This window comes from Mirounga leonina, unplaced genomic scaffold, assembly GCF_011800145.1.
Source record: "Mirounga leonina isolate KUSES-001 unplaced genomic scaffold, KU_Mleo_1.0 Mir_176, whole genome shotgun sequence".
Taxonomy (NCBI): Eukaryota; Metazoa; Chordata; class Mammalia; order Carnivora; family Phocidae; genus Mirounga; species Mirounga leonina.
This window is the reverse complement of record NW_023270454.1, coordinates 42,169,796-42,197,554: the sequence shown is the minus strand read 5'-3', so window position 1 is coordinate 42,197,554 and position 27,759 is coordinate 42,169,796. Positions and strand designations below refer to the sequence as shown.

At 40.2% G+C, this 27,759-nt stretch overlaps 1 protein-coding gene across 1 annotated transcript in view; it reads right to left on the bottom strand.

The window, feature by feature from the left end:
* The window catches only part of INPP4B (inositol polyphosphate-4-phosphatase type II B), a 543,837-nt gene that overhangs the window by 260,094 nt on the left and 255,984 nt on the right, over positions 1-27,759 (bottom strand). The window contains exon 8 of the mRNA XM_035023009.1: positions 5,854-5,904. Within this exon, the coding sequence (XP_034878900.1) occupies positions 5,854-5,904 (51 nt within the window). The remainder of the gene's footprint in view (positions 1-5,853; positions 5,905-27,759) is intronic.

The window sequence follows — 27,759 nt, the reverse complement described above, 5'->3', positions numbered from 1 at the left end:
TGGAGATCAGAGGTCTGGAGTGTCACTTTATTCTGTCCAAAAATGGAAATCTGGGCAATTAAATCACTTCTCCCAGCCCCCAGACTAGCTATCCACTAATGGGTATTGTCAGGCCTTGTTTCTCTGTCTTCTCTCTTACAAATCTGTGGTCTTGAACGAGTTACTTCACCATTCCCAGTTATAACTGCTGTAGGAAAAAGTTGCATGTGATAACTCTATCATTCTCATAGTTTTAAGAATCAAAGTAAGCTAGGCAAAACACTCAGTACATTGCTGGGAAGATAGGAAGTTAAAGGAAGTTAACTGGCTTACACTTGGTCCCAGAACTAGTTAATATGCAGAGGCCAAGTTGGAATCCAGGTTTCTTGCTTTTTGGTCCAGCATTCTTTTATCCCCATTACATTGGGCTTTATTTCCAGGACAGGTGGCCATTCCCTCTCCTTCTGCCAGGCTCTCTGTCTGCTCAGCATGTGGCTCTGACCTTTTTTGCCTGCTCATGAGAGTGTGACACTCACAAGGATCATTCTGGTGCAAGCACCCAAAGCAGAGGATCACTCAATGGCTTCCTGCACAATTTCACTCACTCACCTGGCTGGAGAGTGATATCAAGCAGGGCGAAAAAAAGTGGGGCATCTGCCTCAATCCCTGGTTGCTCTCTATATAGAGTGTACAAATAAACAGTTTATCCTACCAGCCCTTGCAGGGACTCTGAGCAAGTCACAAGTATTCAGAATGTTTCGGGGGTGGTACACCTCTCTGCAGCACGCCCTCAATGGTCCCTGGTTGAGCTGTACTATACAAGGAGCCAAAAGAGGTACAGCCCTGTACACCTTGCCGCGAGCTGGCCAAACCTCCATCACCTGTGTTCATCTCGCAAAGCCTTTAATCAAAGCATAGGTTTCCTTTATACGACAATTTCTTAAGAGCCTCCCAAGCTTTTCCAAGTACTGTCTAGAGCTGTACGATCCAATGGGTAGCCACTAGTTCAAGCACGCCTTGTGGCTACTCTGAATTGAGATGTGCTGTAAGGATAAAATACACATCACATTTAAACAACATGGTATGAGAAAAAGAGTGTGAAATAGAGTATTAATAATTTCTTGTACTGATTATATTTTGAAATGATTACATTTTGTATATATTGGGTTCAACAAAATATTAAAATTCATCTTGCCTGTGTCTTTTTAATTTTTTAAAAGCCTGTAAAATTACATATGTGGCACACATTTGTGGCACACATATTTCCATGGAAAAGTGCTGGTTTAGAGGTTAAATGAATATATCAATAATACTTTACCTATTCTTATAAAACTATATACAGGAACTGTCGTACAAGTTTGAAAGGCCTTGGAAGAGCTGAACTTGATAGCATGAGGCCGATACCCAACATCTCCTACATGTAACTCACAGCACAGGCCTTTTTTTCATAGCCCGTGTACTTTTTCTTCCCTGTCAATCCTAACAGATGTGGTTACATGGTTTCCCATCAAATAGGAAGGGAAATAAGACACATGAACTACTCACAGCGAAAAAAAAGAAGAAGAAAAAAAAAAAAAGACTTGGGAGGAAACCTATTAAAAGTGGACAAACAGTCCAAAGAAAACATTACAAGGCATTTTAGGGTAAAGTCATATATTTAAAAATTACATATTTACTATGAATATACCTCAAAAGGTCTCAGCACAGATTGGTATCTGCTTCACTAAGACATCAACAAAAGGTTTGGGTGCAGCCAATGGATACTGCTTAAAAATGCAAAGAAATGTATAGAACATATTTGAGCTATTTATAATAAAAAGTCTCAGCTCATTTTTTTTTTTTAAGATTTTATTTATTTATTTGACAGAGAGAGAGCACAAGTAGGCAGAGTGACAGGCAGATGGAGAGGGAGAAACAGGCTCTCCGCTGAGCAGGGAGCCGGATGTGGGGCTCGATCCCAAGACCCCAGGATCATGACCTGAGCCGAAAGCAGCCGCTTAACGGACTGAGCCACCCAGGTGCCCCGTTTCAGCTCATTTTTAAAATCAGTGTAGTCAAGAGCTAGAGTCCTTAGCAGGTTGTAATGGCAGGGCCAAGTCTTGGCCAAGGGCTCAAACTCTCAGACCCCTTGTGTAGTGTCCAAAGAAATATTTTGAGGATTAAGTGATGAGATATATATTAACCAGGGGTACATGATAGGTGCTTAAGATGTGGCAATTCTTCTCTACCTAGAATACTGTGTACTCTGAGGGTATTAGAATGCCAAGGCATGTGAACTTGGGTTTGTTCTTATTTAGGCTCATTCTTACTATACTTGAGATTTAGGTCTACAATATAATTGCCATTTTATTGAGTTCTGATGTGTCATAAAGTGTACTAGATTTTTACATATTATTAAAATTTATATACTATTGCAATTGTTTTTAGATGCCTCCCCCTTTCATTCAGGTGGTTCTAAAAAATTTAAGATGGTTGGCAAACCAAAATCATGGTGTGCTTTCTAATTCATTCAATACATATATCATAATTTACTAGTTTCCAGGCACAAAGCTAGGGCTGTTAGAGTGAACAAAATAAATAGGCTCTTTGCTATCACGGAGTTTAACATGTAGGAGGAGCGTGCAGACATTACCAATATCTAATACCTATTTTGCTCACTTTTCATTACTAATAGCACCTTGATTTTGTTCCAGTGGGAACTGACCCAGATTCTCTTCTGCTTGGGGACTCCTGTCTTCTTAGTGATAGGTACACAGCAGTATACCAATTGAAATTTCATCAAAAGTTACTGTTTCCCAGAATTGAAGGAACAAGATCAGCTGCCTTTTGTCTTCTGAAGGTTCAATGGTTAGACTGGACAATAACAAAGGAGGAGCAGGAAGGTAGATAGAACCTGGTTGCTCGAAGTCATTTTTGAGTAGCTACAGCCTTGGGCAATTACCCCAAAACTTTTTCTAACATGAGAAAAATTAGTCTGTTACTTTTAAGCCACTGTTTGTCAGGTTACTTGCTTCTGAATGCATTCCTAACTGATATAATAGATATGTCACAGAATGTCAATTGAGAATTTTCTTTTGACCCAAGAATTATAGCTGAGTCTTTGTCAAAGACAATATACCAAATGCACCATGGTATCAGTTAGAGAACCTTTAGTGCTTGGAGCTAGCAACCTCCTCACAATGCTTAAAAAGAAGCCAATTTAGGGGCGCCTGGGTGGCTGACTCAGTTGAGTGTCCAACTCTTGATTTCAGCTCAGGTCATGATGTCTCCGCTATGATAGTGAGAAAACAGCCGTAGACAATGCATAACTGAATGTATTCAGAACAGACAGTTGGTGAATTTGACCCACAGGCTACAGATCTTTAACTCCTAGGGATCTCTTAATCAGTCCCAATTGGAATATAGTTGAGAAAGTGATACGTTTAAATGTCTTGAATTGTCCTATCATTAAGGGTATCAGCATTTTTTCAGTAATTACTTTTAAGCTGTTTTCAACTGACTATAATATAGAATTTTTAAATACAAAATTGCATTAAACACAATCTGTGTTCAATATTAAAGCTAAAAAAAAAAACCAATATGGACCTCGTTACCACGGGTACTACTTTGACTTTTAAAAATTAATTCATGGGGTGCTTGGGTGGCTCAGTCAGTTAGGCATCTGACTCTGGGTTTTGGCTCAGGTCATGATCTCAGGGTCGTGAGATGGAGCCCCGCGTCGGGCTCTGTGCTCAGCTCCCACAGTCTGCTTGAGATCCTCTCCCTCTGCCCCCCCCCCACTCATGCGCCCACATGCACCTTCTCTCTCTTTTTCTCTCTCTCAAATAAATAAATAAATCTTAAAAAAAAGAAGCCAATTTAGAGAAACTGGCCTATTAGTAACCATGACACACCCAGTTGATATAAAGGTAGTGTTAGAAGAGAGGGAAGGTGAGCGTTTCGGGAGATGCACTATTTAGGAAATGAGGCTTATCTCTTTGTTATATCACATTTAGGAAGACACCTCAAAGTCAGAGGAGTCTGGTCCCAAAACATCAATTATCAAGCTTGGGGGTGTCCAAAGCATCTTTAGTTCCACTACACTGGGGACTAGAGATTGTCTCTCCTTTGAAAATCACTGACAGTCTAGCCCCTGATACTGGCAGGGCTTGTAGAAAGTGTCAGCAGAGAGATGCTGAGCCAAGAGAGGAAACAGTGGCAGGACAGCCTGCACCTCTTCTGTGTGGCATGGCAAATACATGTGCCTTTCATCTGTGCCACGCAGCCCTGAGAATGGCCGAACACGCATTACATGCTGGAAAAGTAGGTCTCAGCAGCAAGAGAGTGCAGGGTGAGCCTGGGCGGTGGAGAACGTCAAGCCAGGACAGATTCCCCATGGTAGGGAAATATGCCATAGGAAGGAGCCCATAAGGTCTCCAGGAATACCTACAGCTGTGCTCGTAACAGATACAGCATTTCAGTATCTGCCCCGTGCTGACAGGCAGAGCTGGCCTGAGCAATATCAAGACCAGCAGAAAGGGAACCACACCCTCACTGTGGGCAGGAACAGAAGGAATCTCTCCCCATTCCTCTTTCCTTGCCACCATATGAGCAGTGAGAGGCAGGACCTGTGTGAGAATTGGACTCTGTGCCCCCTGCCACTACACGAAGCTAGAGGTACATGGATGTCTACCCTACAGTGGGAGATGATGGGAGGAGAGGGGGGAAGAAAACAATTTAAAATCAGGGAAGAAACTCAAGTTTTAAAATGAGTAAGATGTATTTCAAGAATTTGAATGAGAGAAAAAATGGAAATGTACATAGTTAGGCCAAGATGTCCTTAAAGCTTCAAGCAAGGGGGATTTAACACTGAGTAGTTGTGGGAATGAGCAGCTGGAGGAGGAAAAAAATTAAACCAGCTCATCTTTCTTGAACCTCAAAAATTAAATAAAATTCCTTATAAAGTAATGCATTAAGTTAATAGTTAACAAATTTCAAAAGGAAGTAGAAAGGGTGTGATGACAGCTTGCAGTGGAGGTTCCCATTTGAAGGAACACATCTGGGGTGGTCAGAGCCCTGGGCCCCCAGCCCTGAGCAGCGGGAGGGAGGTAGGCGGGAGCAGCGCTGGGCAGGGAGAGGTTCCTGTGACCTGCAGCAATGAAGGGCCTGAGGCTGGAAAGAACTTGTTGGTCCCTTTGGAGAAACTAAGCTAAACGTACAAGAAGTTTGAAGGGACAGGTAGGAAAGAAAGCATGAAAATTCACTTGAGTCAAAGAGACTCAACCTGTCCCCAGTAAAAAACCAGAAGCTCCTGATAGGCATGAGAGAACACAAAGTGCCCTATTCCTTCTCCTTCACAATCAAATGCAGAGATGGCTGATATTCTTCTCAGTCAATTCAACTCACGCTTTGGTGCATATATTTGAGAGCTCTGTTGGCAGGTTCAGACGGTGGCTGTTGCCAATGACGAAATGATCAGGACATAGGACACTGCTCCACACATCAACTTTCGGAAGAAGGCTGTCAACTGCCTATAGGATTGCTGGGAATTTCCAATAGGGCTTTCAGTTGGCTCAGTCCCATGGCCTCTTTAGACCCAACTTATTTCTAGGCTTTTTCGATCTCTCTGCACAGATCCCAGGGACTCAGCCTGCTGGGCTCTCCCTCAGGAGTTGCCACCACCTACTCCTGGCTTACCTAAGCAAAACGCACATTACTCTCTTCCTGCTCTTCCAATTTCTAAAAGCAGTAGATGTGCTGTTCAGATGCAGCAGGAAAACTTTTGCAGGATTTTGCAGCACTGGACTGCACTTTGGTGGCAGCTTCTGTTTGGACCCACAAATGATAGACTTAGAAGTGATACATGTGCCTTCTGGAAACATAAGAAACACTTACCCCAACCTCTGGCAGGGGATCCTTATGTTCAGGTAGGACACTGGTTCGAACCTATAGAGAAAAACAAACATTTTCTTAGGGATTTTGAAATAGAAACCAGTGCAGAAGCTTCACACAGGTGCTGGATGTCATTTTCTGTCATCGGGCATCAATTCAGACGCTGGGGTTAATCATTACTGAAGGTACCTGTGTGTACCACCTGCTGCAGCACCGCAAAGGGGCGCTTTTATCCGCGCTAGGCTTCCTGCTTTTCCTAAGCAGACAGAACTGCCAGGTCCTCACCCCATCACCCCTCGTCAAATACAGAGATATCTGGGCTTAAGGTGAATCACCTTTTTTTTTTTTTAAAGATTTTTATTTATTTGACAGAGAGAGAGACACAGTGAGAGAGGGAACACAAGCAGGGGGTAGTGAGAGAGAGAGAGAAGCAGGCTTCCCGAGGAGCATGGAGTCCGATGCAGGGCTTGATCCCAGGACCCCGGGACCATGACCTGAGCTGAAGGCAGATGCTTAACGACTGAGCCACCCAGGCGCCCTATTCTTTTTTTAAAAAAATATATTTATTTATTGGGCGCCTGGGTGGCTCAGTTGGTTGAGCGACTGCCTTCGGCTCAGGTCATGATCCTGGAGTCCCGGGATCGAGTCCCGCATCGGGCTCCCTCCTCGGCGGGGAGTCTGCTTCTCCCTCTGACCCTTCCCCTCTCATGCTCTCTGTCTCTCATTCTCTCTCTCTCAAATAAATAAATAAAATCTTTAAAATATATATATATATATATATTTACTTATTTATTTTAAAGATTTTTATTTATTTATTTGACAGAGACAGACACAGCGAGAGAGGGAACACAAGCAGGGGGAGTGGGAGAGGGAGAAGCAGGCTCCCCGCTGAGCAGGGAGCCCGACGCGGGGCTTGATCCCAGGACGCTGGGATCATGACCTGAGCCGAAGGTAGACGCTTAACGACTGAGCCACCCAGGCGCCCCAAGGTTAATCACCTTTAATCTCCACAAAAAGCAGCCCTCATTCAATATTCAAGGGGAAGGAGAGAGTTGATATAGAGAAAGTTATTCCATGCAAGCTCAATAAATATTTATTTTCCAAATGAGCACCAAAACCCACAGTCTTTATAGGATATCCCTCCCACTTGAGCGTTCTGGGCCAAATTGTCAGATACCATTATCTAAATTCATTTGAAAACTAACTCTCAACTCGGGGAGAGGGAAATAATATAAAATAATCAGTCATCTGGGGAAGCTTTTCATATGTTTGAAAGTGTTCCAAGTGAAATATCAACTCCTTAGATGGTAAGTAGACATGTATCTTCTACTGAGCAGTGATCCTTAATCCTGACTGTGCATTAGAGCCACCCGGGGACCTTTCAAACTCCTGGTGCTCTCTCCTGCCCCCAGATATTGATTCTAATGTACAGCTGAGTCAATGTTTCTCTATTTAAGAAAAAAATGTTTCAAATGAAATCACGATGCTCTTTCTCACTTAAGAAAAAGCTAGCAAAAGCAAGAAACACATAAAACCTAAATCTAGTATATCTTAATTTGAAGTAAGGATTGGATAAACAAGTTAAATGAATACAGGGCAATAGACAAGCATACTCTAACTGGAGAGCAGAGGAAATGGGGGATGGATGGGAGAGAGGAACCCCAGAAACACACGATCGATCAATATTTTAGGGGTCATTTTCACAAAATCCCTTTGGAGGTGCAACACTGCCAATCATAATTCTCTTGAAATCCTTTAAGTCCTGACATACCTGACCATACCTGGTCAATTCTCCCAGGTTGAAGGGATACTTATAATACGGCTCATAATGTCAAAAGACTTGAACTAGCTCCTAAGGGCCTACTAATCTTTAACACGGTTTCCATTTCCTTGGAAAGAGCCTCAAGCCATGGGTAAAACAGTGCATTTTAACTTCCAGCTTAATGCTCTTTCTGTCTTTATGACAGATCCAGCACTATCACTTGCACAATTTGTCAGTCATTACGACTCAAAATTGTTCACCAGAGCACAAAATAAATGACGGTAGAGATCCCAACAGAGTAAGCAACACAATTTGCAGAACAAACTCAATTCAGGATTTCATAACAGTGCTCACTGGCTAAGAACATTTGCAGTGTGGTAGCTGCATTAATGTTCTTTGGTCTAGAATGTTCAGATGTACCATTCAGTCTCATTATCTGAAAATCATTAGCTGGCCTCAAAGGATGAGGAATCTATGTATTAACAGGGGACTGTAATGGACCATATAGTGTGTGCATATATATGATCCATCTCTCTCTCTCTCTCTCACACACACACACATACACACACACAGACTATATACTTTCTCTCTCTCTCTCTCTCTGTGTGTGTGTGTGTGTATGTTCAGGTAGGACAGTGGGTTCGAACCTACAGTGAAAAACAAACATTTTCTGTGTGATTTTGAAACAGAAACCAGAGAGAAATAGAGAGAGAGAGAGGGACTAGTTCTCGCCCTCATCCACAGTTTCACTTTTCATGGTTTCATTATTACCCACAGTCAACCACCCTTCTCTGGAAGCAGAGGATCCTCCTTTTGATGTATCATCAGAAGGTCAATGCCAATGTGATGCTCCATCACCATGCCTATGTCATTCCCCTCACTTCATCTCAGCACATAGACATTTTACCATCTCACATCATCATAAGAAAGGTGAATATAATACAATATTTTCAGACACACACACATAGCTTTTATTACGGCTTATATTGTTATAATTATTCTATTTTATTATTAGTTATTGTTAAACTCTTATTGCACCTAATTTAGAAATTAAACTTTATTATAGGTATGTATGTATAGGAAAAAATACAGTATATGTAGGGTTTGGTATTATCTGTGGTTTCAGGCATCTACCGGGGGTTTAGGAAGTATCCCCATGGATTAGGGGGGACTACTGTATACACACACACACAGACACACATTATATATATAAGTTGTATATATACGTATATAATATATTAAGTGTACATATATATACACGTGTACGTATATATAGTGTACATATATATGTATATAGAATACATTTTGTATATATAAAAATGTGTATCTAATATATATTAGAATGAACTATGTATACAGTGAATATATATTCATACACATGCAATCCATTCACACACACATATATATGTTTATGCATCATTTTAAGAAAATATTTGCCATCCAAATAACATTATCCAAAGGATATGCTTGAATTTATTTATTTTATTTTTTTTATTTTTTAAAGATTTTATTTATTTGACAGAGAGAGACACAGCGAGAGAGGGAACACAAGCAGGGGGAGTGGGAGAGGGAGAAGTAGGCTCCCCGCAGAGCAGGGAGCCCGATGCGGGACTCGATCCGAGGACTCTGGGATCATGACCTGAGCTGAAGGCAGTCGCTTAACCAACTGAGCCACCCAGGTGCCCCAGGATATGCTTGAATTTAGAAATAAAGTGAAAGAAGTCAGACACTGGTGGAGGTCAACATATATAGGACAGCATAAAGTGTATGTATATGTATACATACATACACTTTATATATAAACATATATAGTGATATGATATAATATAATGATATACTGTGTAATATAATGTTGGATATAATGTTAAATAAGGTAGAATAATATAGACAATTACTGCAGTATGGTCTTTAAATTGATATTGATTTTATCAGCAGAACACTTATTCCTTATAAAAAAAAATAAACTGTTACAGAAGGGGGAAAAAAGATTCTTAACCCAAAGTTGTATACTATGAAAAAATTGAAAGATATTCATAGACTAGTTTGCCATTTCCAATGTGTGTACATGTATGAAGGAGAGAGAGATAAAGAATGAACTTCCCTTTACATGATACAAGTATTTTTAAAAAATACATGTATGTCATAATTTCCTAAATCAAGGCATGCTTAAAACACTAGCAGAGCTCCTGATTTAGAGGAATTGAAAAACAGAACTTTTATAAACCAATTTTAAATTTTATAAAGTCAGATTTTCAGGGTGCCTGGGTGGCTCAGTTGGTTAAGCGTCTGCCTTCGGCTCAGGTCATGATCCTGGAGTCCCGGGATCGAGTCCCGCATCGGGCTCCCTGCTCAGCAGGGAGTCTGCTTCTCCCTCTGACCCTCCCCCTCTCATGTTCTCTCTCTGTCTCATTCTTTCTCTCTCAAATAAATAAATAAATAAAATCTTAAAAAAAAAATAAAGTCAGATTTTCATATGAAACATTTAAGATAGTCTATATGTATAGGTCTAAAACTTTTATACTTATGGTCAATGCTACAGATGTGTGGTATATAGGTTACACATTGATGGTGCTTTTTCCTGCATAATCTATATCCCTCATTACAGTGAACACATACTAGGTGGCAAACACTGGGTTTGCCAGTAAATAAGGTCCCATTCCTTCTCTTTGGGACTTCAGAGACTAGTGGGTGGGGCAAATATATTAATAAATCCAGTACAATGTAATACATGCTATTACAGAAATGTGAGCATTTTTCTGTGGGCATTCAGAGTAAGGAATAATTCAGACTGTGACTGTCAGGAGAGGCTTCACAGAAGTAGTCTGGGTTTTGAAGGATGAGTAGGAGTTTTAGGCAAGAAAGATCATGACAAAGCAAACAGGGTGTTGTATAATGGGCATGTGTCATGGAGTTGTAAAAGACCATTTGTGTTTAGGAAAGAGTGAGTATTCTGATAATACCATAAGAGGGGGGCCTTCGCGGAAATGGCAAGAGTTAAATATGTTTGGGGAGAAAAGATGCAGCCATTTGCTACCTATCATGTTATAGAATTGGGGCTTTATGCAATTCATAGGCAATAGGAAATCATGTAAGACATTCGAGTAGAGGAGTGACATTATCAGAGCCCCTTGAAGCATCCCAACTCTGCCCCGAGTCATAGTGGGAGAATTATTTAACCACTTTATGCCAGTTGTCTTTTGTCTTTCTGTTGGTCATCTTTAGCATAGGGTCACTAACAGACCTCATAGGTGGTTGTAGTACATCTTTTCAGCACTTGAAACAGTACCTGACACTGAGAGGGAAGAAAGGAGGCAGTGAGAGAAAAGGGAAGAAGGAGAGGAAATGAGGGGGGGAGGGAGAAAAAGAAAGGAGAAAGGAGGCGGGAGGAGACAGAGGAAAAAGAGTAGGATAGAGATGGGGGATAGGAAGACTGGAGGAATAGGTCACTGAAAACAAAACAAAACAAAACAGAAACAAAACCCTGGACAGATTTAGATGAGCCCTCTTGTTGAGGAAGGGATGAAGCAATGGCTGTCACTGTAACATTTGGAATATTCCAGTTCATGGGCAATGTCATGCCTCCTGAGATTTACTGGCCTTCCTTTGGAATTCATTTTCCCTTTTTTGGTCTTATTAGCAATCCTTCTCTCTGGTTTTCTTTATCATACCCCACCCCCTGTCCTTCCTGGAACATAAGAATGTCTGCCTGACTACACATTTAAAGTTCTTATAACTTCCTCTTGTCTAGACTTTTATGATACCAAAGAAAGAAAGATCACTTAATAGAAGTGATCATGTAGATTATATATTCTGTCTTGAATATTTCTTAAGTTTCTTGTAAAACCAATTCATTTCTTTTTTCATAAGCTCAAATGTCTAGATACTAAATTTACCTTGAAGAAAGGAAAAAAAACACAACAACCAGGTAGCGTATAGTGACTTATACTCAATCTTTCATAAAATCCCTATAGACTGGTTCATAAACTTTAATGGTTCCCAAGCAAGAAGCTACCCCTGCAATGGATGAATATAGCACTCCAATGCTCTAATCCAGGGAAAACACTCCTTATACTAGCCAGCCTTGTTACAAAGAGCATGGGTACTGCTGCCCGGAGCGCAGGAGGATGGTGGGGACTGCTGTATTCTTCATAGGTGAGAAGAATGCCAGGCATCGTTGAGTATCCAGATCCAGAGAAGGAGAAGGCCATGCTGCCATGACTGTGCACCAGGGTGTCCATGCCTGGCCCTTGTGCAAGTGCATCTCCTCACTATTCGGTGAAGAAGGAGCAACTTTTCCTTGGAAGGGCTCAGCTGGAAGGCGGAGGGGATGGTGTTGCAACAGTGTGGAACACCCTCTGGGCAGGGAAAGGACCCGGATCTTCTTCTTAGACCACTGTCACATCTGATGGGGCCTCTGATAATGAATGTGTCATTGAAGTGCATCCTTCTTTCCTAATAAAAATGTTACTCTAATTCTCTCTGTATCTCAAATTAGAATATATACTTTCATCACGTTTATTTGTTACTTGTTCCACTTGGAATGAGACACCAAACTGCCTTCATATTCAAACACATGAAAACCTGACTGGGACAGAAATGTTTAGCCCCTTTCCACAATATTAATTTTGGGGGAGGATGCTGCTCAAATAGGACTATATTCCCAGGATGCCTTGTTTTGACAGGTAGCCATGTAACGAGTCCTCACCAATAAAATATATGCGTAAGTGATGTTTGCTGCAACCAATCTGGACTTTTCAAAAGTGGATAGTGTATGTTCTCTCCGACGTCTCTCTCTCCTTGCAAGGAGTCCAGCCCTTGGCGGGCTGCAGAGCCACACAGGAGAGAAAGCCATTTGCCAAGCCTCACTCCCAGTATTAGATTATTAAATGATTGCATCAGTTTGCCACTGCTGTGTAACATATTGCCACAAACTTAGCTGCTTAAAACTATATCCACTTATTAATTCACACTCTATAGGTCAGCAGACCGGGCCTCAGGTGGCTGGCTTCTCTGCCCTGGTCTTACAAGGCTGCCTCCTCATCTGCAGGCTTGTCTAGGAAAAGGTCTGCTCTCGGCTTCTGCAGGCTGCGAGCAGAATTCAGTTCCTTGCAGCTCTAGGACCAAGGTTCCCATTTCCTTGATGACTGTCATCTGGCAGCTGCTATAAACTCCTGGAGGCTACCCTTATTCTATGCCATGTGGCTTCCTCCATCTTCAAATCCAGCAACAGAGAATCTACTTTGCACCAAATTCTTCTCACACTTCAGATCGCTGGCTTCAGGATCCACTCTCCTTTTTTAAGGCTTGCCTCATTAGGACAGACTCCTCCCAGATAATCTCCCTTTCTTAGGCAAGTTTGCCCTGTAACATGACAGGAGTATGTCCCAGGGACTAGAACGTGTACAACGTGGGGCAGCAATCCTGGGGCTATTGTAGAATTCTGCCTTCCACAATAGTCAAGAAATAAACTTCCCCTGTGCTAAAACACTGAAATTTGGATGTTTACATTTGTTTCAGCAGCCAGCATAATTTAGACCCTCCATTTATTTTGAATAAAAATTTGGATTCCATTTATGGCTATGAAGAAATAAAGCAAAATAGCTCATATTAAATCCTAATTCACTCTTTTAATGTCAGCAGACTTGCATTAACTACTTATTGTGATCCAGTGGACTATTATAAACACTGGCAATCTCAGAGATTTAAGAAGACAAGTTATTTCTCACCCTTAGGTAGTAATGATAACAAGGCAAGGATCAAAACATACAATAATAATTGTTAAGCATCTTCAATTGTGTAAAACTTACCAGTCACTCTCAGATATTGACTTTCCAACTGTTTAAATTTTCTTGTGGATAGAGAAAATGACCCATGTAGAAACTGAAATGATTCATACCATAGAAACTTAGAGCTGGAAGGGATCTTAAAGTGAACCTAGAAAAACCACCTCTGTGATGTGAAAATTTTATACGAAATATCCCTGGGGGGTACATTTAAATTTTCTCCTTGGAAAGGTTTAATCTCTAGCTTACTATCTTACTAATTAGTGTTGTAGAGGCAGAGATAGAGATTGCAAATTCACCTACCCAAAGGCTCCAAACAGATTAAGTTAATGAAAGAAGTGAGCTGGGTGTGAGACAATAGGGGGTGGAGAGGAGTCTGGCAAAAAATGGAAATCACAGTCCTAGTCTATGGAGAGCAACTTATCCACCTCCAAGTGATTAAAAAATTCCTGAGGAAAATTTCTTCAGTTGTCAACAATGGATAAAATCTAAGTCTTTTGCAGGTGGGCCATTATTAGTATTTAATTACTTTTGCCAGAAACTAGTCTGGTAAAAAAAAAAAAGGTTTCAAAATAGGCCCAGTACTATTTTTAGTGGGGTGAAAAAAGTCCTATCCTAAAGCAACTGTTCTTAATCTTGACAACATGTTAGAATCCTCTGGAATATTTTTTAATGTCAGTTTCCAGGCCATGTTCTAAAATAATTAAATAAGAATCTCTGCAAGAAGGATCCAGGCATCAGTAATTTTTTAAGGCTCACTCCCCACTGAATTCCAATGCACAAAGTTAAGAACTACTGCTCTAAAAGAGATGAGAGTGCTTTGAGTGTGAACCTCATAAACTAGGTCCAAATCCTATGAAAGTTTGCAAAAAATGTAGGAGGCAATGGTCAATCAATGGAATAAGGCACTCTTGGAAAACAAATTAAAAAAAAAAGAACAGACTCTCAGAGCTGGAAAAGGTCTTAGACATTATCCGGCAATGTTTCTTAAACTTCAGTGTGCATACTCATTACCTACTGGTCTGCAACTGGTCAGGATGGTCTGAGGACTGTCGCTTACAAACTTGTTATAGAAATGCAGAATCTCAGGCTCACTTCAAACATTCCAAATCAGAGTCTTCATTTTAATAAAGCTCCCAAGCAATTCAAACTCACGTTCAAGTTTGAGAAAGTCTGGTCTAGAAGACTACTTATGAGTGAAATAGGTCACAGAGGAGAATGGTAGACAGTCATTTGCACATAAACATGCTTGAGATAAGGAATGGGATTTATTCTTCTGGTTATGAAGATATTTAGTATTGTTGTTGTTGTTTTTTTTTAATGTCAAGCATCTGTAAAAGCTCCCAATAATATTTTCTATCTGAGATGCCCTTTCCTTTCTTATGCAAGTGGAGAAAGGATTGCTCTCATCAAGTCAGGGACTGACTTGGAACAAAGCTTAGCTGGAATTTTTGCTTAAGACCCAGTGTTGTGGGCTGAATCTCCACTTCTCTAACCCCTTCATTCCCCCCCCCCAAACCCTAATCTCAAATTCACATATTGAAGCCCTAACCACCAGTACCTCAGAATGTGATTGTATTTGGAGATAGGGTGATTAAGTTAAAATGAAGCCATTAGAGTGGGGCCCTAACGCAATATGGTTGGTGTCCTGATAAGAAGAGGAAGAGACAGCAGGGGTGTGAACATGAAAGGATGACCATGTGAAGAGCTGGCAGGAGGGTGGCCATCTGCAAGGCAAGGAGGGGGGCCCCAGAAGAATTTATCCCTGCCAACACCTTGATCTTGGACTTCCAGATTCCAGTACTTCAAGAAAATAAATTCCTGTTGCTGAAGCCACATAGTATGGCAGGATCTTATGGCAGCTCTAGGGAACTAAGTAAGATACTCAGTCTACCCATGTTGTAGAGGGTATGATTCCCACCCCCCCACCCCTCCCACCAGGACTTTCGACCAAGAACCTCTAGTTGAGGAGTCTTTGGCCCTCAACCTGAAAAGAATGCTAGATTCTCAGAGGTCCCTGCATACCTGTTTTGCACTGTGCCCCATTCACCTTCAAAAACTGGCAAATGTTTTTAGAGGCACAGCAGCCACGAGTTTGAGTCCCCTTTGGTCTCCAAATTTGTCATTTCAGCTACACATAAAAACCCAAATCTCTGCTGGGTTCTCTGTCTGCCAGCGGCCACCCTGTGTTAAGCAAAGCCTTGATGCTCCGACTTCTAGCTACGGGAACAGTCTGTAAATGCCTGCAGGTGAAAAAGAGCTTTTGAGTCCCTCCCTGTCAATTCACCACCACTCCCTCTAGGGCTTTCTCTCTTGTCTGTCTCTCTGCCTGTTTCCTAAGCACTATGAAACGGTGGGAGGTTTCACTCTGCTTTGTGTCAGACTTTGGCGGGGCTCTTTAGCCTCCTGCAAAGCTCAGAATTCAGCAAGTCTCTTCTGAGAAAAAAATGTTCATTGACTTGAAGCTGATGAAGTCTCAGTTTCTTACTTCCTCCAACATATGTGCTGAGAGTGTCACTGATTTTTCTTTCTGTGTCCAGGCGAAGGCATGTTCTTCAGCTTCCTCTCCAAATCAGCAAATGCCCAAAGAGTCACAAGCTCCTGATAGCTCAACTCCAAAAGGTTCTCCTTTCTCTGGGATTTTAGTTTATCTCGTTATTACTTTCACAGCTTACTTGATGATGTATTCGAATATGATTTTTGCAGTATGTCGGGCTTGTCTCTAGGTAGTGTCAGAGGAAGCATTGCTTGCCCCACCCACCACATCCTACCCAAACTGAACTTCTTAACATCTGAAAGTTACTGGAAATTGAAGGAATCTTCCAAATGTGTGGTTAAGAGATAAAAAGTGATATTCAACACAGCATAGTTAAATATGATTGGAGAGGGGGGAAATGCCATTCATTACACGTTGGTCTATTGAGTTTAGTCTTTGGCAAACCAGTTACAAAGGCATAATTACAGGCAATTCTCCTAGTAAAAACAGAGTTTACCCTGAAGCCTGAGCACTATCCAAAAATAATCCAATAAATATTGACATTTGTCTTGGTCTTTACTAGGTAAATGTGATCATCTTTCACATGTCAAAACATATTAGAGGGTCTGGGTGCTCAGTCAGTTAAGCGTCGGGACTCTTGGTTTCAGCTCAGGTCATGATCTCAGGGTCTTGGGATGGAGCCCCTGTGGCCTCACTGTGGAGTCTGCTTGAGGATTCTTTCCCTTTGCCCCTCCCCCCACTCACGCACTCGTCCTTGTTCTAAAATAAATACATAAATCTTAGAAAAACATACAAAATTGTGTACACAAGAACATTCTATCAGCTTCTAAGCCTAAAAGACATAATAGTAAGACAAATATAAGCACTCTTAGTTTGGATGCATCTAGTCCTAGAGTCCTAGAACATCCTAAGGCCCGGATGTTCACACCACAGCTCTCCAGTCACATGGGTCCCTTTATGTTTAATTGGTGGCTCTTTAAGACTTCTAATGTCGCTACATGAATGTGCCATTATACTAAATTCTACCAGTCATACAGGAGTCATGTGGTTCTTCGGGTTAATGATGACGGCAAATGCGGCTCCAGAGTCACATAACTCTGAGTATCCCCGCCATTACCCACATTTTATTCCATTTCCCTTTCCAACTATTACAGAGATCTATTACAGGCAGGTGAAAAAATACTGAACGGCAAAAATCTCTTCAGACATTTCCTTTCCTTTGTCAGAGAGTGTTGGAAAGATACACGTTCTGTGAAAATATGAGATGCTGAAACTCAGGTCTAGTTTCAAGGAAGTCAAGAAGTTCCTCTACTGCTGTTCTGAAAGTAGGACCCTCTGCCTATCATACTCTTCTGGATCTTCCAGAAAGGGACACCAGGCTGGGAGAGGCAGTGTTATTCGGACCCTGTCAGGCTTCTCGTACTGCACCTATGAGCCAAGTCCGATCCTGGGCACTTACCTAAAGCAATAAGGACAAACCTCCAAAGAGCTGTATGATGTCAGGCCACAGACTTTTTTTTTTAAGTGTTAAGTGTTAAGATGTTTGGATATTTTTAAGATAGAAATAAAGAATAAAGGAACTCCTTGCACTACAAAAATACAATCTTAAAAGGTGTTACAGGCACTGAACACATTAATTGATAATTTGCTAAATAACTGCTCATTCTCAGTTGAGGTCTTCATTCCTGCTGACTTTCAGAGCCCCACAGGAGGCTATGATGGTCATACCAATACATATATAGTGCTCAATTCAAACATCATGTACCCATATGAACAGTTTTTTGTCAGGTCAAACCTCCATTACTACTTCCTCCTTCTATCACCCTTTTCTTCTTCTCTACTATCCCAATATTCCAAAAAAAAAAAAAAAAAAAATGTGCTGCCATTCTGAAAAGTGGAAAAAGTCATCAGAACTGATCCCTTGATCCCATTAGACCTTGACTGAGTATGAGCTGCCCTAGAAACTTTCAACCCTGGAAAGAAATAATATAAAGCTTAAAATTGATAAAGGATAATGGAATCAAAGGAAATAACAACTCTTTTTCCTGGACCTACGGGTTAATTATTTCAGAGGTACATGCATTTTTTTACTTGTATTATCTCACTTAATTCCTGCAGTTTGTGTTATATTATTATTGATTTGTCCATTTTAGAGGTAAGAAAACTTAGTTTCAGAAAACTGGATTAATCTGCCTAGGGTCACTTCAACAACAAGCTGCAGATCAGACTTTAAATTGTTTAAAAGTCTTCCAAAGTGTGCATCCCTTCCACTGCAGTGCACCTCTTCGGAACCCAGACTGATGGGGACTTTAATCGTCTTCCCTAGGGCTGCTTAATGAGAGTTTTAAAAGCCAAAAATCTATTAGCCTCAGGGAATAGAAACAGACCCAATTTATCACATTGCCAGACTCAAAAACACCATCCTTACGTATTAACAGCCCCCAATTAAGACCACAGTCATGAGTTAATGAACAAGCCATTAGACGGAGAACAATAATATCAACACAGGCACATGTCTATTAATCTGTTGCTCACTGAAAAGTCATTAGTTCCTACACTATAAGGCTAAATAATTTCTAGGTAGCTTTAAAACAAAATTATTGTGATACCACTCAGTATTTTAAGAGATCATTTACAACCCAGGTTTTCCTAACCCCAGCCAAACGAAGATGACCAAGCCCTGGGTAAAGATCAAATTGATTTATAGTATCAACCCCTGGAGAGAGAGAGAGAGAGAGAGAGAGAGAGAGAGAGAGTGTGTGTGTGTATGATTGAAAACAAATGGTGTGTACAGGCACAGAGGGGAGTGGCTTTCAGGGAGGTTATCCAAGGAAGACCGTTCATCCTAGGCAAAAAGGGGATCACTACAATAACTCTATTCTACTACCACACTAGTTTCTTCTCTGTAGAATTCTACCAAAGTATCTAAGAATCTGGTCAGTGGGTCTCAGCATTGGCTCTCCATGAGAAATCACTTGGAGAAGCTTTCAAAATGCTGATACCAGGGCCCCACTTGCTTCTGTTCCTTTAATTGATGTTTCTAAATCGCTCCGAGAATTTTCTTTCACTGCTTTGCCTTCCCATTTAATCCTCAAAACAACCATATGGAAAACTGAGGCTCACTTTTTTTTTTTTTTAGGGGGGGAGGGGCAGCGGGAGAGGGAGAGAGAGAATCTTAAGCAAGCTCCATGCCAGGCACGGAGCCCGAGGTGGGACTTGATCTCACAATGCTGAGATCATGACCTGAGGCTTAAATTTTAAGTAACTTTCAACCTGCAAGTAAAGGAGCTAATATCTCAATTTGAATCTGCAGTATTCCAAAACCAACACTTTCAACCCCTCTTGTGTTGCCTGCAGCTTGGGCTGAAATCATACTACACATCTACTACACAAAAAACTACGGGAAATTGAAGCAAAACTCCCAATTTCCCTGCAGCTGAGGGAAATGGGATTGAGGCATTTTAAACAGGAAGTACAGATGACTCTTCTCAAAGGAACACTGTTACAAAGTGGCCAGTCTACTGCATGGCTCACTCAGTCTTGTCTTAAAAGAGCAAAGGTGTTCAATTCAATGTTGTAAACTCTTCCCAGGAAGGTAATAACAATACATAACAATGTTTCTATAGGAAAAATGTATTTGATGTTTCAAAAAATTGATTTACAAAATTGGGAACACAATCTCATTAAGTTGAGGGCTCCTTTTACTCTCATAAACCAGGCGCACACTGAATCCTGTGACATGTGAATAGTAGCTAGGACACCCAATGCCTGCACTTTACATCTTATTCAAACCATAGATCAGCAGTTCTCTAGTGTGGGACAATCGGAGGATCTGCAAGGTCAAGATTATTTTCATAATAATTCTAAAATGGTATTTTCCATTTCTACTCTTCTTTCCTGAGTGTACAGTGGAGTTCTCCAGAGCCTACAAGAAATTCGAGCTCACCAGAGATCACATACAGAAGCAGACAGGACAACGCATCTCTGCTATTAATTGAACATTCAGGGGCACCTGGGTGGCTCAGTTGGTTAAGCATTTGCCTTTGGCTCAGGTCATGATCTGAGTCCTGGGATTGAGCCCCGCAACAGGCTCCCTGCTCAGCAGGGAGTCTGTTTCTCCCTCTCCCTCCGCCCCTCCCCCCAGTTGTGTGCTCTTTCTCTCTCAAATAAATAAATAAAATCTTTAAAAGAAATTGAACATTAAAGGGATTTGCAAAATGGTAAAACAATGCCACTCTCTCTGTATACTTCTTTAGCTTTCCAAAATACAATAATTTTTAAAACATGCGTTATTTATGTTAACCTGTAAGGGGTTTATTATTTGCTATTTTAAATAAATTAATAAGGGTTTAAAAATTTTCTGAGCTTTATTTTTTTTAATTTTCTGAGTTTTAATTTCTAATGTGGTAAGCATGCAGTTACTTTAGTTAAAGCTGGTTCATGTTTTATTCATTTAATTTTTTTATTTGAGTACAGCTGACACGCATTACATTAGTTTCAGGTACACAACATAGTGATTCAACAACATCCATAGTTACTAACCACCACCATTTTGAGAAACATACCGACTGCTACCGGCGATCCTCAACATCTGGGATTTGCCTTTCATGTTTGCTAGGTCAGTCTTAGGTTTTTAAGCAGATTTTTTTTTTTGCTGCAGAGTCTCCTTCAGAGATGGATGTGATGTTTGCTACATTTACCCCTAATCTAGCCACTCTAAATCACTATGTTTCCCCGACCCTGTCTTCCTCTTACCTCTCTCCATGCCTTTGCATATGTTGGTCTTCTGTCATTCCAAGTTTGAGGAATATGGTTGTGAACACAGAATAATCACTTCTTGGACTTTTATTCTGGCCATCAATAAGAGATAGAAAATCCCAAACTGGATAAAGTAGTAAGTATGCATGAAAGTGAACTAGGGTGATGGAATAAAGTGATAGCTGGATGGGGATACTTTGCCTATGGTAGTGAGAGTGGGCTACTCTTCACAGGTGACTTTGATTAAGACCCACATAAAGAAGAGCAGCCAGCTCAAAAAAAGAAGAAGAAGAAGAAGAAGGGCAGCCAGCTCAATGAAAAACAAGACAGAATAGTACTCCAGGCCAAGACAGAATCAAGGGCAAAGGCCCTGAGGCCAGAGTGACTGAAAAAAGTGACTGAATAAAGGGGAAAGAAATGGGAGGTAGAGTCAAAGAAAGGCAGGGCTCTGGTAATGTAAGGTCTCCTCTAATTACAATGAAAATCTCTAGCAGGGTTGTTTTTTTGGTTGTTTTTTTTTTTTTTTTTTTATGTTATGTTAATCACCATACCTTACATCATTAGTTTTTGATGTAGTGTTCCATGATTCATTGTTTGCGTATAACACCCAGTGCTCCATGCAGAACGTGCCTTCTTTAATACCCATCACCAGGCTAACCCATCCCCCCCCACCCCCTTCCCCTCTAGAACCCTCAGTCTGTTTCTCAGAGTCCATAGTTGCTCATGGTTCATCTCCCCCTCCGATTGCCCCCTTCATTTTTCCCTTCCTGCTATCTTCTTCTTCTTCTTCTTCTTCTTTTTTTTTTTTTTTTAACATCTAATGTATTATTTGTTTCAGAAGTACAGGTCTGTGATTCATCAGTCTTACACAATTTGAGCTAAGAACTGATGTGATCTTTTTCATATTTTAAGAATATTACACTGATTCTATATGGAGAGCAGACTGCAGAAGGTCAAAATGGCAAAGATGAACAATTAGGAGTCACTTGCAAATCAGAGTTTTATTACTATTATTCTACTTTTTCTGGGGTACAGGTCAAGCTATAGGTATTGAGGTTTTATTAGAGGGCTAATCATTGGGTAGCCTTAAGTCATTTATTTTGTTCCAAATCTTTATAGAAAGCACTTTGATACTGACAGATAAATAAAGTTGGTATATAAATTTCCTGTGTATACAATTACATTCATCTATGAGGATAATAATGCTCAACTGGTCATAAGAATATTTGTGGATGAATAATTATTTAAATAAACTTAGCGCTAAATAATAAATGTTGTACTAGTTACATCCTATTTACATTATGGATATTGAAGAATAGCACAGCTCTTGAAATACAAGAATATTCAGAAGAAGCTTGGTACCCTAATGCCTGAGGGAACTCAATGCCCTGAAAAAAATGTATGAACAAACTGAATGAGGATAACAGAATTATAATTACTGAAGAAACTTTATGAATAAGATGGTTTATGGATGGATTCAGCACATCTGGCAAGTACCTGCGGCAGCAGTATTTGGAAAATATCTTCATTGTTATACCTTTGCATTTGAACCATATCAGCAAGCAGTGATTCAAAGGCCCAGTGGCAAATAATGATGCACATATGGAAGAATATAAAAGAGAAGAACAGCACCTTTAATTTTAAGCCAAACCTCTCCTTTTCTTCACAAAAGGCCTATTAACAGGACTTCTGAAAAGCATCTTTCTACATAGACACAATTGAGCACATCACTGGGCCTGACTTAAAATACGCGTTGGAAATCCAACTCTGGGTTTGTTAAGTTAAAGTGTGGCACATTCTACATCTCCACTGGAACAGTAGTTGTCTGTGAGGTGGCTTTTCCATTGCTTAATCAAATTTTTTCTGTCTTGAGGCGCCTGGGTGGCTCAGATGGTTAAGCATCTGACTTCAGCTCAGGTCATGATGACAGGGTCCTGGGATAGAGCCCCACATCCGGCTCCTGGCTCAGCAGGAAGCCTGCTTCTCCCTCTCCCTCTGCCTCTCCCCCTGCTCATGTTCTCTCTCTCTCTCTCTCTCTCTGTTTCTCTGTGTCTCAAATGAATAAATAAAATCTTTAAAAACAAATTTTTTTTTCTGTCTTTTTTACAACATAAACTGGTAGTCAGAACCAAGTATGTATACACACACACACACATGCACACACACACATGCACACACACACACGAGTATTCGGTAAAGCAATTCAATTTCATTAAACTATAACTATTCAACAAACCCCAAAATATTCCTATTCCCTCAAACCATTCACGTATCTTCTCAGATGTCTAATGACCTCACTGTCTCAAACTTGAGACAAATCGCAAACCAACACCTAAAACGTAGAATCTTAACACTTAAAATTCTTAACAACTGGCGTATAATTCATGTTTTGTGCTTACAGTAAGTTTAGACCTAAGAATCTTGCTGCCCCAATGCCTAAACAGGCAGGCTACACTGGAGCTAACGGGCTCAAAAAATTTGAGAGGAAACTATTTAAAACTAAGTGCATGGAAGCAAAGTCCATTCACAGGGACATGGGAGACAAGGGACATTTTCCTAAATTCTTCTTTTCAAAAGTTGTACTTTTACCTTTTGCACTTCTTAGAGTGAATTTTCCTTTGATGTTTCCAAGAAGAAACTTTCAAACATTCTCAGATAAGGGTGTTCATTCTTGCACAGACTAGATGAGACCACAGGCAAGAAAATTCCAGGGGCTTTAATCTAATCATGCTGAATGGGATTCTGCCTTTAAGGACAGTAGTGTGCACGTTAATGTGTAACAACTGCTTCTCATGGGGTGGGAATGGGAGGGGCAGCGGTGATTTATAGAGTGCGCCAATTTCCATAGAGTAAATACTCCCACCCTGGCCTGTTCGGAAGCTACAGACTTGAAGTAACTGAATATGGGCATTAGGAAGAGATTTTGCAACATGAGGTTTCCAGGACTTGTTCCAGCCCACCAGCCCACTGGGGAATCATGGACGGGGTGGGGTGGGGGTAGGGGTGGGGTGAGGGGTGGGGGGGGGCTAGTCAGCACAGCAGAGGTGCCAGGGATTTAGGTCTACTGAGACGCAATGTACTGTGAGCCTGGCTATGGCGAGCTCAGGCATCCGTTTCAAAAAGAACTTAGTATAACACAACTGTACTCCAGTCAGTAATTTGAAAATGAAACCATCTTCAGTCTCACATCTCAGGGGTAAGACCATGTCTCAGAAACCAATGATGTTAATTAATTTTGAACTCGGCAGAATTCAAATGTCTGTCGAAGAGGTGACCAGCACTATCTATTCAATCGGATTTCTCAGTAGCTGCTGAGAAATTCTTTTGAAATCAATGGAAACTTTGGCCATGGGAAAGATGCAGAAACACACAAAGAATCTGGCTTATAAGAATGGGTCTCATGACATATCTGGGCTCCAGGGTCAATTTTAAGTGCTCTGGCAGCGAGTAGTGGATGCTTCAAAATCTTCTCTCTCTTTGAAGTCTTTGATTGTGGTCTTTACAGGCCATGGACCATGCTACACATCAATGTCTAGACAAGCATGTTCACTGAATGTACCACCAGCTGGAAAAAACCTGAGGTTGTCAGTATACCCTCTGATCCATAAACAGACATTCATTACCAGCACTTCTAGATTAGAGTCTAAACTCTTACAGAAATCTTCCAGTAAGGAATTTTAAAAATGTGTTCCAATTAGGCAAACATATTTCTTTAAGGGAGTTAACCATGCCAATAATTTTACCTCCTTAAAAAAGCCAGCTTTTAGAACAGCTATCATGTATACGTTTTATTTCACAGTGTATTCCTATATAATATGACAACTGTGTGATATGACCTTTTGCACTTACAGTATCACATTTCAGGGACTTCAGACAATTTTATATTTTAAAAAAGAAATTTATGAGACTATGCCGACTCTTCTTGGCTCTTTTCCCCTCTTTAAAATAAAACATAAGTAGGGTAAACATGGCTCGACATTTAGTACAGGTTTTGTAATAATAGACTGCCAGCCTTCATAGACACATCAATATTCATAAAAAGAGCAATGGAAGAGAAGAGTATTAAATGCTATTCTTAAATTAAAAAAAAGAACTATTTCTCAATGACCTTGGGACATGAATAGGTAAACTTACTAAAGAAGGAGAAAAAGAAAAACACATATAGCAAGGAAGTAAAAAAAAAAATAGAAGGGGAAAAAAGACAGGATCACATTCATCATCATGAAGACCCTTATCTGAGTGCTTTCATTTATGAGCTAAGAGGTGTCAGGACTAGAAAAGGCAGTAGGAACAATTTAAATCAAAACAACAGATCCTTGCAAAATAAAAATTATATTTTTTCCAGCTTTACTGAGGTATAATTGACAAATAAAAACTATATATATTTAAGGTATACAATGTGATGATTTGATACATGTATACATTGTAAAATGATCACCACAATCAAGTTAATTAACATGTCAATCACCTCACATCGGTCACCCTTTTTATGGGTGATGAGAGCACTTAAGAGCTCTCTTAGCAACTTTCAAGTACATGATACTATATTGTTAATTGTAGTCACCACACTAGACATTAGATCCCCAGAACTTCATCTTATAATTGGAAGTGGGTTCCCTTTGACCAGAATCTTGCTGGTCTCACAGTTAGCTCAGAACAGAATTGGGCCTAAACTCAGAGTTTTATTTTTCCTTTAAAAACTTTAAAAATCACAGACATGTACCCACAGTGAAAACCTGGAAACACAGAAGACAGATTACCTGGATGAACCCATCTCAGGTGCGGTTGGGTCACAAGTATGAGGAGAGCACATGGGCCTGTCCAGCTGGATTTGCTGGGGCCACAGGTTCCTGTCTGCGCTCTTGTTCCTCCAAGTCAGGTATTGGATCAGCAGCATTGGAATCACTTGGGAGCTTGTGAGAAATGCAGAATTTTAGAACCCACCCAGACTGCTGGATTAGAACCTGCATTTCACAAGCTCCTCAGGTGGCCCTAAGTGCATTAAAGTTTGAGAAACTCCAGAGCAAAGGATGCATTCTCTCAAAATAGAGGATGGTTTGCTAAATGACCATGTTTTTCCTTTCTAGCCTTTATTTTTCAAAAATCTGCTCTGTAGATGTTAGGAAAACTGGAAAATGATAGTACATTTAAACATCTATAAAGATAACATTTTAAGATGTGACATCACAATAAGGTTGGCATATATGAGAAGGAAGGAGGACTTGTACATAAATGCCTTATAATCCAAAAGCATAAGTTAACTGCAAGGCCTTGTCATTATTATATTAAACAGGACTAAGTTTACCTGTTTTTTTGTTTGTTTTGTTTTTTGTTTTTTAATACATGCTGCCTTTAGGCAGTTGGTGAATTGCCTCTGAATACTGAATGGATAAATTCTTTAGGGAGTAACCACACCTTTGGCAAATGCTCTCCTGACACCCTCCCTGGAATTTTGGCCTCCTGAGATCTCCCAGAGATTATGCCTATTACTCAAGCGGATGGCCTAATGCCCTGTCTGCTACTTCCTGGGAAAAATGTAGAAAAAAAAATATATAAAGCCTCTCTAAGGGTCCAAGAATTCCCAAAGCAGCTGGAGGAGTTATAAAAAGAATGGCATTTGACCATTTCCATGGGAGCTTCTTCACTTCTCCCATTTTCTTTATTAATAGTAACTCAGATCAAACCTGTCAACAACAAAAACAAAACCTCCAGTGAACTGGTTCCTAACATCTGCTTGGGGCCCAGAATGCTTCTCTTCCCTAGCTTCAGCTCAGGTCCTGTTACTTGTCTAGTCCAAGCTACCTTGTGTTAACCTTTCACCCTATTTCTTCAACTATCATATTCTTTAGAATGCAGCTTTTCTTCCTTATAACCCCAAGCTTCCACGTACACCTTAAGGATGATCTGCTCTCCATATACCAGAAAGAAAGCGGTATTAGTGCAAATCTAATCTTTATTTACTATATATTCAGATTTCTTGTTATGCTATTCATGTGTAAATTCTCAACAACTAAATACTACTTGAAATTTTAAAATAGTACCTTTAAACACCCTCGGGAGACAGGCAGTATCAGTCATCAAACTGCACAATATGGAGAATGCAAAATCGATTGACTTTTAAAAAGTTGTTCATCTGTTTTTGTCAGAAAGAAAACTGCATAATCATATATGTACAGTTTAAAGAGTACAAATTAACACCCATATAACCACCATGGAAGAAATGCAACACAGCCAGCAACCTTTTTTCTGAGACTTTTTCCCAATACAGTCCCAACTCTCCCCACCAGAGATAACCATTGTCCTTTTGTAATGATTTCTTTTGTTTTCCTTAGAGCATATCTAACAAAAAGGCACCCCTAAGCTAAAGAATGTGGACTTTCTATTGCCTACCTTTTCACTTAATATAAAATACATAAATACCATATATATTCCTTTGTCTTGCTTTGTTAACTCAACATTTTTTTTGCAGTTTATCCAAGCTGTTGCATATAGCTCAGGTTCGCTTATTTTCATTGCCAGATAGTAGTTTATTATATGGCTATGCCATATTTATTTATCCCTATTACTCTTGATGGATATCTAGGTTATTTCCATGTATTGGCCGGAATGAACCATTGCTATGAAATTCTTGCACGTATATTCTGAAGCACATGTATAAATCACTTTCCAGGAGAAGAATTATTAAGCCTTTAGAGATCACATCTGCAACTTGACTGGAATGCTAAATTGTTTTCCAAAATGCTTACATCATTTACCTCCAACCATATGGAAATCTCACATCTTTATCAAGACTTGAAATTACTAGACTTGCTACATTTTTGCCAACTATTGATATGTGATTATACCTTATTGTAGTTTCAATTAACATTTCTCTGATTACTAATAAGGCTGATGCCCAAATACTCATTGGTCATGTAAATGATCTCTTTGGTGGAGCACTGAGTCAAACCTTTTGCCCTTTTTCTCTATACATATTTATTTTTCTTATTTGTCTTATTTATAGGTGTCCTTTGTACATTTTTTTTTTTAAAGATTTATTTATTTATTTGAGAGAGTGAGAATGAGAGAGAGTACATGAGAGGGGGGAGGGTCAGAGGGAGAAGCAGGCC